This window comes from Penicillium paradoxum (assembly GCF_028828445.1).
Source record: "Penicillium paradoxum strain IBT 22861 chromosome Unknown utg000005l_segment0_segment0, whole genome shotgun sequence".
Classification (NCBI taxonomy): domain Eukaryota; kingdom Fungi; phylum Ascomycota; class Eurotiomycetes; order Eurotiales; family Aspergillaceae; genus Penicillium; species Penicillium paradoxum.
Window position 1 is genome coordinate 3,868,247 of NW_026643183.1, and position 13,272 is coordinate 3,881,518.

Below are 13,272 nucleotides of genomic sequence, written 5' to 3' on the forward strand. Positions count from 1 at the left end.
GCGCCTTTGCTAGCTTATTTCAGTACCGTACGGGCATTGTTTAAAGTTCATGAAGAAAGCCACTGCCCTTGGTCGATCTTTGCCAATTCTTTGCACAATTGGTTCGGCTGAATGGTCAGCTATCCCTCATCGATTGACCCACTTAGCTGCGTAGCACGGGTACATAGTAGGTTCACTTCGGCATTCCGATTGCCGGTACCTGTATTGCGGAATGTGTATTTCTTCTTTGCTCCGCTGTATTTTCCTAGTGTACACACTGTGGAGTACGAAGCCGAAGAAGTTTAGATTATTAAATAGCGGCCAAGGTGGGTACCAGCTCTGTAAATGACAGCCAAGAGTCACCGGGGAGAAGACTGTCTGTTCAAGTTATATTCCCTCCATGAAAACTGTTGACTGTGCTTCAATTTTAAATTCTTCAAATCTGGTGTCTCGTGTTTTTGCATTATGGCGCATTTGTTCCAAAGCTTTCGCGCATCTAGGCTAAAGGGTAGGCGATATTCTACTTGGCCAATTCGTAAATATTGCCCTTTCTTATTCTTTGTATCTCCGATTGATTTTAAAGTGCTGACAGTGCAAAGGCTCACAGAAGGTATCCAGCTTAATACCTCTGATCGATGTCCCCAATCGAACTCTCACACACGACCCGGTCCATGTCGGAGCTGTCCACTCTCTCCTCAAGACGAAAGGAGCTCTTCAAATTCAACTTGGCTTTGATGATGACGAAAGCTTATACATGCAAGAGCTTATTCTGAACCTTCACAAACACTGTCAACACGGACTTCCTATAACGCACAGTGCAGAACGCGGATGGTTTTGGGATGTTCGGCCGTCTCCAGAAAAGTTTCAGAGCCATAACCACCAAGCACGATCAGAGACAATGCATCGCTTTGACTGGCATACCGACTGCAGTTATGAAGAACATCCTCCACAATACTTCGGCCTTCAAGTAATTCAACCCGATCGTTGTGGTGGCGGAACATTGTCGGTATTAAATGTTGATCGGCTGTTGGGCTTACTCTCCCCCTTCGCCAAAGAATTGCTCTCAAGCCCAAAATACCAAATCGAGGTTCCTCCAGAGTTCATCAAGAACCCCGAGAAACGATCCATTGTTGGTAATTTGTTGGCAATACAACCAGGGAGCGAAACCGGCTGCAAACTGCGATTCCGGGAAGATATCATCACTCCCTTGACTGCCGATGCGTCACAAGCATTGGAGGAGTTGAAATATACCCTATATACAGATGAAGCGCAAGAACAGGCGATCCATTTGACGCCGGAGACCCTGCCTCGTGGATCGATTATCATGATGGACAACCATCGATGGCTTCATGCAAGAAATGAGATCAACGATCCCAATCGTCACCTCCGCAGAGTCCGATGGAATCCGACTCCATTCCAGTCTTCACACCAATAAGACCTTTTTGGCTTGGTCATAGGGCTCATTTTCACTTGCAATATTTTATATTGAGAATTCACTGTTAGTTCCTCATTTGAAAAATTCACCTCGCTTTCCGATAGCTGATTTTTGAATGAACAGATGGAGATATTTAATCGTCGCACTCCCTGCTGGTATGGGTGTATACGCACAGGTGATAGACAGTGCACTGTACTTCGGTTTTGGAACAACATTAATTCTAGCGCGCGGAAATAAAAGCAAAGATAACTTAAATCTATACCGTTATATACCCGTAAAGCTACGTCTAAAATACAGGTACCTAACAAGGAATGTATACTGACTTTCCACCCTCCACTTTTTATGGAATGCAGTGCATATTTCCGAGACAGTGGCGCAGATCAATGCCTATGCAATATCCATCTGATCACCGAAACCCTTTCGAATGGCAAGGAACCATGTACATGCATGCAACTTAAAGGGGTTTATGTTACTTGGTATATACATATCATTTGCGATTCGCAGGAATTCGCTTGCAAAAGAAGATCTCTACCCAGGCCTTACAATTGTGTCGGCCAGGTGCTCGAATATTGCAATCTAATTCAATACGAATCTCTCCGACGGGGAATTGACAAGCGATACCTTGACAAGACCGTCGACAATAAGAACCTCTTAACAGTTGAAAATGCCGACTCTTCAAGACATATCCGATTGGCGCTCTTCCAAATGGTTCATCGTTGGAACCATTATTGTCGCTTTATTTAGCGGTCGGTTGATACTTTGCTGTTTATATTTTGAAGAAGCAAATGCTGATTTGAGTCATCTAGAGACATTTCTCTATGCATTCATTGTTCCGATTTTAGGGCACATGAGCGAGAACCGTCTACATATAGACCCCTCTCATACACAAAGTCTCACTACCACCGTCCTCGCTTTTCATGGGATGATTGCCGTTATCTCGGGTCCTGTTATCGGACATTTCGCCGATAAATTTGAAAGCCGCAAGAACCAACTCCTTATATCGATAATTGTTTGTATCATTGGTACTCTGGTTGTTGCCAGCGCTTATTCAGTCACTATACTCTTGATTGGCCGGGCACTGCAAGGTGTAGCGGAGTCTATGGTATGGATTGTCGGCCTAGCAGCAGTGACCGAGATCGTCGATGCAAATCAAATAGGTACAGTGATGGGGTTTCTAACCTCGTTAATCAACACAGGGATGCTGGTAGGGCCCTTGGCTTCTGGATTCCTAGTAGAGAACACAAGCTGGTGGATTATGTGGTCCATACCGCTCAGTGTTCTGGCATTGGATCTCCTCGCGCGTGTGATAATGTGTGATCCTCCCCCGAAGGAAGACCACAAGCCTGAGAATGAAGAAGAAGCAGCAAACTTGCTTTCTGGTCTAGAGCATGAAGAACCTTTGTCAACTGAATCGAACTTTTGGAAGGTTATGATGTGCGACAAGCGCGTCCTGACACTGTTGCTGGTTGGAATCACTTCCATGGCTGTCAGTTCGAGTTTTCATGCGACAATTCCTCTCCATGTAGAAGAGGCTTTTGGATGGGGCCCCAGCGAGACTGGACTCATATTTGGGTGCCTCGTATTTCCAATCCTTTTCATCAGTCCTATCGCGGGCTGGGTTCGCGACAGAGTTGGGGTACGAATCCCTGCTACAGTCTCCTTGGTCATGCAGGCAGTGATGCTTGTCCTAGCGGGAGTTTCTGGAAAGATTCGCTTCCCGGGGGATACCCACAACCACGTTGGACCGGCGCTCTACATTATCTCGCTCCTTGGTGGCAGTGCATTTAGGCCCTTCACGTCGACTATCGGACCGGCCGAGTTGTCTAGTGAGATCCCATGTCCTATCTTTTTATCAACATGCTAATAGTGAATTGTAGCTATCGTGAGAGAGTACCAATCCAGGACCCCGGGGATTTTTGGTCCGCAAGGAGGCCTCTCGCGTGTGTTTTCTATGGTTGATGTTTCGGCCAGTCTTGGGATGACGCTCGGCCCGATGTTCGGAGGTATTCTGAAAGAGACGATAGGTTATACCTACATGACTTTGGTTTTCGGTAAATATATTGGTCGCTCTTGTGCGAAACACAGCTAACCTCCACTAGGTATCATAAACCTAGCTCTCGCTGTGCCTGTATTCATCTACCTACGGCCTAGCGACATGGATGACAACATCCCTCAAGAGATAGAATTAAAGGGGCCAGGGAACACCACGGAGTCTAAAGATGTTTGAATAAGACTTCACTTCCAATGCAGTCTCGTTCAAAGTTTGAAGGCCTCCGGGTATTTTTTTTTTAACCCGATGCTTTGTGAGCTCAACCCGATGTTTAATAATGACCACTGACTATGTCTTCGAGAGCACGACCGCTATAGTCGTGGCCTTGTCATGTTGTTGTATGTTCTCCTTGTACATAGTATAGATCAGTTCAATCCATGTATTATACTCACCGATCAGTAGCCAAGGCACCACATAATTGTTATTGTCAATGCCGCATACCAAAGATGTGGTGTTGCATCTTAGTATACTCACCGCTATCTCTTAGCCTGGGCATCTGCGGATAAATTCAAAGTTTAGTGTAGGCTTTAGGGCTCGAAAAGCCCCTGGTAACACGCCAAACATACGTTGCCAAGCCGGCAATAAATACGGTACAGTAACACAGAGATCGTCGCCGACCCACTCCGATCGTCTCCGGTCGCCCCACAGGGCAGAGTCCGGTATCCACACGTGTGGCTAGCTGGAGGGCATCTCTCCTTACGGTATTGTGGATTCTCAAAAGCATTGTTGATTTTCTGGTATGCACATGTCTCCTGCTACTCCGTACGGAGTACTGATCATCATGTCGTGTTTGCTCAACAAACTGGAACCTGACTGGACCCAAGTGCGATTTCTGATGGAAATAGAGCCTGAAGGCCCCTCGCATTGAGATTGAGTTAAATACGATGGCTCCGATTTATAAAATACCTGTTAACATGCAGGGTAATAAATAGCGTATCTAAATACCGATCAAGTATCTGAATGAGCAATACTATAACAGTACTCTAGGCTTCGTGGCTCTGTTGCCTTCCTCTCTTTTTCTCGGGCAATTGCCCTGGATACTATTGGATCTACTGGGTTTGAACGGCTTCTCTTTTCTTGATTCTTGTGTTTATTTTTTCTCTTTTTCCAACAACAATTTTCTTTTTGCGTCTCCCAACTTGGTACGGAGTACACTGCTCACAGTTGTTCATCAAGGGAACAAAGTCTTGCTCTTCCTGTGGTCTCTATCATTAGGTTTTAGAGCGCGTTTGAATAGGTCCGTCAGGCCCGAATTGAAGGAAAATAAGGCGTGTGCAACTCAGACCTTTCCAAACGAGCTTCTGTTTGCATGATTGAAGCAATTTCTCAAGAGAGGCCCGCAGAACTGTTCAGTCATAAATATAGAATTAATACAGGTTATAAAGAGTTGATTCGGGATGTCATACACTTCCATCGAGTTTTACGAGAAACCCCTCCAAGTACTTCTCTTGATAATAAGGGACTTCCACGAAAGCATGGTGCTTCTATAGCCTTTCTTGCTTTCACTGGCTAGTACTAGATGGCAAGCCGGAGTATTTCTCGGATTTTGTCACGACACTAGAGGAATAGTGGCTGCCCTTACGAGAATCGGCAAACAGGATATGATTGAAAGGTTGGACATCAATCTAAAGATCATACGCGGCAACTGTGGATGGTGTGGAGTATTCGAGCCAACTCAATTCCGCTACTTCGACACGTCTATGCAGCTAATATGGTATATAAAGATCAGATAAATCTGCCGCAGTCATATATCTTGGGTGTGGGAGGCCTTGCACTGAAGAAAGCCCAAATTATGAATGGAAGTCTATCACGTTTTGGTCTTCACCACCTGGATTTAGACCACTATGTCGTCTTCGAAAAGCCAGATCCTTGGATGATCGCCGATATGGCCGAAAAGAAGGAGCACGAGAAGCCAATCATCCCATCGTCGATCTTCGATGTCCCTTAGCCTAGTCAAAAGCCCCCTTCTCTAGATTTTCAACCTTTCTAGACGTTGAGAGGCGTTTGCTTTGAGCAGTACATTATCTATCCAATCGCCTAGTTCACCGACCCTAAAAAGGCGGGAAGGTGGTCTCGTAGGTGATCGAGGGGTGCTCAAAGTTAAATGGTCAGCCAGAGAGGAGCTCCACAAAGCATAAGAAGAAGCTTATATAGCTAACCAATCACACATATCCAGAAGGTAAGCATCTTTATCTACGATCGTCACACCTCATATGACGTCATTCGGCGGAACGCGCGGAAATAAACGCGGAACGAATGGATCCACGTTGGGCATATTTTCACCAACATTTAGCAGTTGATTCTCACAAGGTTGCTTTGTTTCAATATCTGTGAAAGTACTACCAGCCAATCAAAAACCATGTCTTACCAAGGCTACTGCAATTGCCAGAGTATTCGCATCACTCTCGCCCAGCAACCTCCCAACACGGTTGTTTGCCATTGGTATGAAATCCACCCCGCAAGCTGTAGGGTTCATATGCTCAATCTTATATAGCGATTGTTGCAAGCGATCCGGTGGTAGTGGTAAGTGGTCATGCTATCTCGAGCAAATCACGTACCTTTGGCTGATATCCAACTTAGCATTTTCTCTCAACTACCTCGTTGATGCGGATGCTATGACTGTTGAGGATCCCAATGCGACATTGAAGGTGTACGACGACAAAAAGTCTGCCAGTGGAAATATTGTGAAGGTAAAAAACCCCCGAATTGATCAATCTGCGCATATTGCAAGGTTTCTCGCGGACTGAACGAAAGACTAATATATAATTCCAAAATAGCGTCATTTCTGTTCTAACTGTGGAAGGTATGTGAGAATATCAGTATCTCAATAGCAATAGCTGACATCCACTACAGTGCGGTGTTTACTAAGACACCTAAGCTCCCCGGAAAAGCGTTTTTGAAGGCTTCCTTGTTCGAGACGGTCTCCCCTCCTACCGCCGAGGTATTTGACCAGAAACAATTCCCATGGGTAACTATCCAAAAACCCGCAGAAAAATAGGCATGAGAGATACTCGAAGATAGAATATTTAGAGATGGGATCTGTTAAGCCGATTGCATCAATAGACGGAATCTATACAAAAATCGATATAGACTTACGATGCACACGTAGTACAGCCTGGTTGATTGCGTGTGATGGTGCAATACCCCACATGCATCTTATTGGCCATCGTCATTTTAAGCAAATGCATTGATCTGCTGCAACCTTGTATACCATAGGTTAACCATCTTGTTGACAAAATTCCCAACTTCTGCCACAATGAAATTGCGGGGAAAATCTGACGTCGATCCGCGGACACCCTGCTTTGACCCTTTCACCCCTCAAAAGCCTCTTTCAAGATAACCATGCCGCCCGTCCCGGGCTAAGCACCACCTTTATCAGAATGGCAGAAGTATCCAGCCAAGTCTGTACACCCAGACAAGCCTCGGGGGCCGATTCGCGGGACTTCCGATCGCGCGAAGACAATGTGGATCCCGAGGCCCACGAGCTACAGGAGATCCAAACTCGCGAAGACTACGAACTTGAAAATTTAACACCATCTGCTTCATCCGGCGATGAGTATCATATTGTAACGCGTCGTACTACATCGCAGGCTCTAGCAGCACAGGCTGAGGCGCGGCGGCGTCGGAGAGCGAGACAGGGGGTTTGGGGGAAGTTTACTCGGTTTTGGACGCACAATGTTACTCTGACTGTGCCGTTGAAGAGTAATCGGGATTATCTTGGTACGTGTCTTGTTCATATATGTGGGGTTTTGTTATGTTGATGTGGTTCGAAGCTTTGGAGAGAACATTCCTTGCTTATATTCGGACTTCGGTTGTTGTTACGCAGCAAGGCGTGTTGATCGCGCAGCTGTTTCGTCTGCAGGGACTCAAATCCTGGACGGACCATCTTGGGTTTCAGCGGGTTGGTATGCCGCTTTCGATTTCTTGTTATTGTGTGGGTATTTTCGTGGCTTTTATTGGGGCGTATCGGTTCTGGAAACAGCAGCATGCGATTGCTAGGGGTAAGATCTATGCTGGAGGAGTGGAGCTGCAATCTGTAGGAATACTGCTGGGCTGTGTGAGTGCAATGGTTCTGATCTTGGGGATATAGCTGATACTGGCCAGATAACCTTAGTATTGTTTGTTGTTTCCATCGCTATCGCAGTTGAGCGTCGCCCAAATTCGTCTGTACTTGTTGAGTGAACGCAGGGCAGATGAGTGATGACGGAGTATTGGGAGAGCTAAAAGAAATAGCTTTTTTTTGGCCTTTGTGATTGTGTCGCTGGCCATTAGCTGAGCCTCATTTTTGAGCAGATAAACTTTAAGCTTAATGGCTTCTTGCATGTTTCTCTCTATGCTGCTGACGATGATAATCATGACCTGATTCACACCATATAGCTCGCCTTATATACATACTGCTATCCAGGATAGCATCGCGAGGCCACTTTGACAATAACCAATGGTGGTGCATCCCAAGTATGCAACGCCACCCTAGAGATCAGTCCTCGAGGCGTCGTGGACGCCTCGAGGACTAACCACCTGAAAGGTAAGGCCACACCGGCCAGTAGTGCAAACAGGACAAACTAAATTGTGAAAACAAAGGCAATGAGACTCCCTATCTGCCAAAGCAGCAAGAACAAAACCTCAATGATCGAGTTTATTCAATGCAATGAATTGTCTATTAAACAGTTAGACTAAATTATATGTACAGAATTGTAACCCGCCCGCCATTATCATAAAAAAGAAGATTCGTGAATGTGCATCAGAGCATCATGGTCATCACTAAATCATCCGAACGCCCACAACATCAATAAGAAACACGGAAATCCTCTTGAATCAAAGCCCATTTTCTAGCGACCTCTGCGCGTTCGTCAGCTGTCGCTTCTTGCATTTCCTGGCGGCCTTGGTCTATGCGAGACGTGATGATGTCGCCATCCACGTTCTTGCCCAGTGAGATTTGAAGCTCTCGGCGTAGTCCAACCAAGGGATATCCAGCAAGTCCCCAAAGACCTATGATTATACAAGTTAGGATCATCTGTGCACATAGAGAGAATGAATACATATGTGGCTCATCACATATAGCTTACCTGCTGGTGGCTTGAAGAAAAGACCACTAACTCCTTTCACCATGCCCTTGGCCATGCCCTTCGCACCCTCCTCTTGGAAGCCGGTCCGGGGTTGCGTGACCACACCCTTGATCCCGTAGCAAAAGCCGTCTCGTAATTCCTATGTTCATGTTCAAATTAACGGCCCGCTCGGCACCTGTGCGCTTGGATTATGGCATACCGTTCTAGCTGCTGTCAAACCGCTACGGAATCCGCTTACCTTCGGTGTAGCTTTGACAGTCCGGTCGTGGTACAATTTAGGTGCATTGTGGAATCCCTTTGACAGACTGAGTGTCAAGTCCGTTGGGAGCCAGATTATGGTTTTCAAAAGCTTCTTCGACATTCGACTTCCGTGAGTCCGGATCTCGTAGCCTACGCCCTTTCGCTCGGGTGGAATCACAGAGCTCATTGTTCGGGTGAGCTCTAGCTCTAGGCTTTGTCGCTGGTCGGGATGATTTGTTGGTAGATTATCGTTCACTTCATCGTCGATACCATCGATACTTATTTCATCATCGGTTGACTGCCGATGTTTATGATGCTTGGCGGGGTTGTGAAATTCCCCCTAGTGCTATCCAAGCTTGACCCTTGGCTTCTTCGGTGCTTTTTCCATGCAAATGAAGATGTTGGATCGATGTGTTCTTGTGGATGACTTATCGCTCGACCTGCGGAGACAATGTCCGAGGCCATTTCATAAGGTAGCTCGCCAATCCCTGTGATAAAGTGTGCAATCGCGCCAAGTAGTACTTGCGCACTTGCGCTTATTGGACCAACAGGATCGCGATATGTGTCGTATTCTGATGGTCGATTTCTGGAGCAGTGGTTAGTCAGTTCTCCAATGTTGTCGCGGGTCAGCTTACAAAACGACATTCTCTGGTTTGAGCCTGCCGGTTTCGACTAGTACTGCAGCAGCAAAAGCACTAAGTGCGATTGAAGTTTGCTTCACATGCCACACAGCAGGGCGATCCGGGCATATGGCGCATTGTAAAGCTTTCAAGTCGAGTTGCCGATGGAAGCTGCGCACGCCATCCCGAACTCCTGACTCTTCCTGCATCTTGTCCGCAATTTCCTGTGCCTTTTCTTGGGTCGATGGCTCTAGGGCTATCTCGATAGCATCTGTCAAACTAGCAGCCGTCAATTGCTTGTACGGGACAGGTGCCGGTCCAGCTCCAGCCATCGCAACAATTCCTCCCCAGAATTGCTGGTCTCCGAAAAATGGAATGATAATGGTCGGTCGTCCAAGGGAAAGCCCTGCGGCTGTGGTGCCAGCACCACCGTGGTGAACAACACATGAGACATTTTGGAAGAGCCAGTCATGAGGTACGTTGCCGACGATGAGAATGTTATCCGGCACATCCACCCTGTCGGCGCCGAGGTTACCCCAGCCTTTTGAAACGATTGCACGCTGGCCAGAGCTTTTGATCGCTTCAAACACGATTTGAGTTAGGTTGATCGGGTCGTCTACCACAATAGAGCCAAATCCAACGTAAATTGGACGGGGGCCTGCTTCCAAAAAATCGACGATCTCTTTAGGTGGAGTGTAGTCTGATTTTGCGGGCAGTACACTGAACCCGCAAATATCGATATTATCGGACCAGTCGACTGGCTTTGGTAATAATCCCGGGGACCTGCAAGTGGATTTTAATCAGTGATGGATTCAACCCCGCTGATGTTGGGCGAACTGTACCATAAATATGAGAAGGGAACGTGGAGACGATGTATCAAACTTGGCCCCGTGATTGAATCTAACGGATCTAGTTCGAGGCATTTCTTTCGCCATGAGTTAACAAGATCCCCTAACCCCTCCCAAATCATCATATCAACGATGGCATATGATACGAAGTTTGCGACTGTCGGCTTGCAGCCCGACTGATGGATGACAGCCAAAGGATGCGGGAAGGACTGAGTAGGCGACCAGGGCATTCTAAAAAGGTCACATTAGACCGTCATTCAACCTCCCGCCTTCAAACGGAACTCACGTAAACATCATATGGAGTGGAATTCCCAATCGTTGAGCACAATGGATGTGAGCCAACCCAGGCGGATTGGCTATGATCGCATCAGCAACGAATGGTCGTCGACGGTAGTCCATCGTATCGCTCCAAAGATCCTCCTTGATTTGATGTAGATTTGTACCATCGCCAGTTTCGATACAGGACTTCCAACAACCGTATATAATTTCCTTCATCTCACGTCTGCGTTTCTGGATGGCGCCACTGCGAATTGTGCTGAATGCCGGGAGAAGTGAGGGATTTTGTACCATGAATGCCATTAACTCCTCGGGATCTCCACCTATACAGAAGAACTCCAAGCCGCCATCGAGAACGAACTCTCGGAACGCAAGATGTGTTGCTAGTCGTACGCGATGCCCATGTGCTTTCAGCTCTTTTCCCAGCGCAACAAATGGTTGAATATCACCCCGGGATCCGATTACTTGAATGACAATGTTCATTTTGAGTGGGAACTCCTTTCCTTCATCCTTTGGTATCGCCTCTGGGGGTTTCTTTCCCTTCAGATCCTTTAGGTCAGATGGCGCGGTTCTGCTTTGAATGCGATTCAATAGTCCAGCAATACTTGGCCGATGTTCGTTGATATTTATATCCAGACGTCCATCACCTGCGAAAGAAATTTCTCTCTGTCAGCTACAGTCTGCAACGCTTCGCTGGATGACGAACTTAAGACTTGGACTCCGGTATTGAGCCCATCCCCAGTAAACTGCTTCCATTCCCCATGCCGACAGTGCGAATGGTGAATATCTTGCGGCCAATCTTCTGATTGAATTAACGCATGTTGGCTGGATTTGGTCCCCGTGACAGTCGGTGCTGCCGAGGCCATTCTTCACGGGAGATCGACCTAGGGTGGCGAACCAGAGCGAGGCGATTTCAATATCGGCGAGATGAATACCGTATATTACAACAGAGAGAGCGATCAGTATGTTCGGATATCAGAATATCTAGCATGCAATGTGGGGATTGAGAAATGAATTGCAGAGAATAAAATAGTTTCTACTCGATGATGTCATAAGACCGACCTTCCGGCTTCCCGGGTCATTTCACTGCGGGTCTCGGGATCAACCCAGTTTGGGGTGGACCTCGGGATCGTGATTGGGCACATTATAGAGGGATCGCAATCAGTTCTGGGGTCAGTCATAGGTGCTCGAAGTCAACAGATTGTTAGTTGACTATAGTCTACTTCGAGAGTCTACAATTATGTCATCTTACAAACCTCGCACATGGTAACGAAAAGCTAGTGCGGAAGTTTCCGATGTAAACACATGTGATAATATCATCTCTGCTGGAAAAAGACTTACGACAGAAAGTGCTAAAGCAAATCGTAGATTTCAACATGAGCAAAGCAAATTGAAAAGCTATGTGAGAATCAGTAGAGCAATTTGAATACCCCAACGCGCGAAGAAACCATTGGAGGATTACAAGGTACCAAATCCATAGCCTCGATGAGCGTCCCATCCTGTTTTATGCGAGTTACTATGGCGCTTGGAACGTCGGACGGAGACATTGTCAGAGTTATCGTGGCTCAAAGAACTGTTTCGCCCCGTTCGATCCATACCGGATGAATTTGTCAAGAAAGGATTGCCGAAGTCCTCAAAGGAACTCTTCTCCCGCAGCTTGTCCTCCCTGGAACCCCAGCACTCAGATGGCTTGGCATCATTGAGGCGCTTCTCCTCAAGGGAAATAAAAAGGCTGAAGATTCGTTCAAGTCCTGTCGTGGTGAATCCTTCTGACTTGCTCAGAAATTGGTCAAGGTCGAACCACTTCTGGGTGGCTGGATTGTCTGACACAGCCACAAAGAACTGGTAGAAGACAAATACAGGTGGGAACTTGGTTGGAACTGACTTTTGTAGCTCCTCCAGGGCGAGACGCCACTCCTTGACAAAGGCCCGGGGGCTGTTGGAGTCGTATATCAAGTTCACGAATCTGGTGTAGGTCGCCAAGTTAGAATGATGGGACTGGCTGGGCTGGTGGGATTGGGCTCCGAAGGCACGAGAAAGAATCTCATACGCGGCATGCGCGTCAGGGGCATCCAGAATGTAATGTCTGATTGTAGGATGGACGGTCGCGTTGAGCAAAGGAAGAAGCTGGCGGCTGGTATTCTCCCAGCTTCTGCAAGCCTCGATCCTACTGGGAGAAGCATTCATCATGTCGACAGCACCTGGTTTTGGGTATGAGCCAGTGAGAAGTCTGTAGTACTTGATGTCGCGCGCATCAAGTGCCCACCTAAGTGAAGTGTTCCACACGTTGAAGTTCGATTCGTTGCTGAGCGCCGGGACGAGAGTGGTGATCGGCTCTGCGAAGCCAGTGCAAGCCATGTTGACGATACGAATGAGGGAAGAGAAGGCTGGTGAGAGTGGCTTCAGAAATTTGAGTGTTAGGGAAAGTGATGAGACACAGATTGCCTCGGTGATGTAGGGAGGACTCGATGCAGTCGACTCACGATAAAATGATGGTGGGTGAAGTCAAGGATGATTGGGAGTTATCTCACAGAGCATTAGTGAGAAACTAATAGAAAGTGAAGTTAGTGAGAGATAGGTGAACGTGGAGGAATGAAGACGGGGGAAAATGTAGAGGATGAGAAAAACAAGCCGAGGAGCTCTCAGTCTGGGAACCGTTTCGTCTCTGCCCAGGTGGGCATGGGACAAGCTAAGAGTGAGGATGATCTTCCTCAACATTTCCGATGGATCCAGTCAGTTTGAAGCGACACGTCTGAAA

General features: G+C 47.1%; 6 protein-coding genes across 6 annotated transcripts; 4 read left to right on the top strand and 2 right to left on the bottom strand.

Moving 5' to 3' along the window:
- Positions 1-444: 444 nt before the first annotated feature.
- N7457_006375 (uncharacterized protein) lies at positions 445-1,414 on the top strand (the record flags this gene model as incomplete). Its single annotated transcript, XM_057177419.1, has 2 exons — positions 445-487; positions 579-1,414. 2 exons carry the CDS (start codon positions 445-447, stop codon positions 1,412-1,414), a joined length of 879 nt encoding a protein of 292 aa, XP_057031721.1.
- A 664-nt stretch (positions 1,415-2,078) lies between these two features.
- Positions 2,079-3,641, top strand: N7457_006376 (uncharacterized protein; the record flags this gene model as incomplete). The annotated part of the gene is made up of 4 exons (XM_057177420.1): positions 2,079-2,160; positions 2,221-3,240; positions 3,292-3,465; positions 3,514-3,641. 4 exons carry the CDS (start codon positions 2,079-2,081, stop codon positions 3,639-3,641), a joined length of 1,404 nt encoding a protein of 467 aa, XP_057031722.1.
- Positions 3,642-5,823: 2,182 nt separating this feature from the next.
- N7457_006377 (GFA family protein) lies at positions 5,824-6,462 on the top strand (the record flags this gene model as incomplete). Its single annotated transcript, XM_057177421.1, has 4 exons — positions 5,824-5,906; positions 5,959-6,154; positions 6,242-6,267; positions 6,318-6,462. The coding sequence occupies 4 exons, from the start codon at positions 5,824-5,826 to the stop codon at positions 6,460-6,462; spliced, it is 450 nt and encodes a 149-aa protein (XP_057031723.1).
- A 382-nt stretch (positions 6,463-6,844) lies between these two features.
- On the top strand, positions 6,845-7,646 carry N7457_006378 (DUF202 domain-containing protein; the record flags this gene model as incomplete). Its single annotated transcript, XM_057177422.1, has 3 exons — positions 6,845-7,184; positions 7,238-7,521; positions 7,569-7,646. The coding sequence occupies 3 exons, from the start codon at positions 6,845-6,847 to the stop codon at positions 7,644-7,646; spliced, it is 702 nt and encodes a 233-aa protein (XP_057031724.1).
- A 604-nt stretch (positions 7,647-8,250) lies between these two features.
- N7457_006379 (putative UDP-glucose,sterol transferase) lies at positions 8,251-11,380 on the bottom strand (the record flags this gene model as incomplete). Its single annotated transcript, XM_057177423.1, has 8 exons — positions 8,251-8,453; positions 8,531-8,669; positions 8,730-9,068; positions 9,221-9,356; positions 9,406-10,173; positions 10,347-10,469; positions 10,525-11,161; positions 11,221-11,380. 8 exons carry the CDS (start codon positions 11,378-11,380, stop codon positions 8,251-8,253), a joined length of 2,505 nt encoding a protein of 834 aa, XP_057031725.1.
- Positions 11,381-11,972: 592 nt separating this feature from the next.
- On the bottom strand, positions 11,973-12,872 carry N7457_006380 (uncharacterized protein; the record flags this gene model as incomplete). The annotated part of the gene is made up of 1 exon (XM_057177424.1): positions 11,973-12,872. The coding sequence occupies one exon, from the start codon at positions 12,870-12,872 to the stop codon at positions 11,973-11,975; it is 900 nt and encodes a 299-aa protein (XP_057031726.1).
- Between the last annotated feature and the right edge of the window lie 400 nt (positions 12,873-13,272).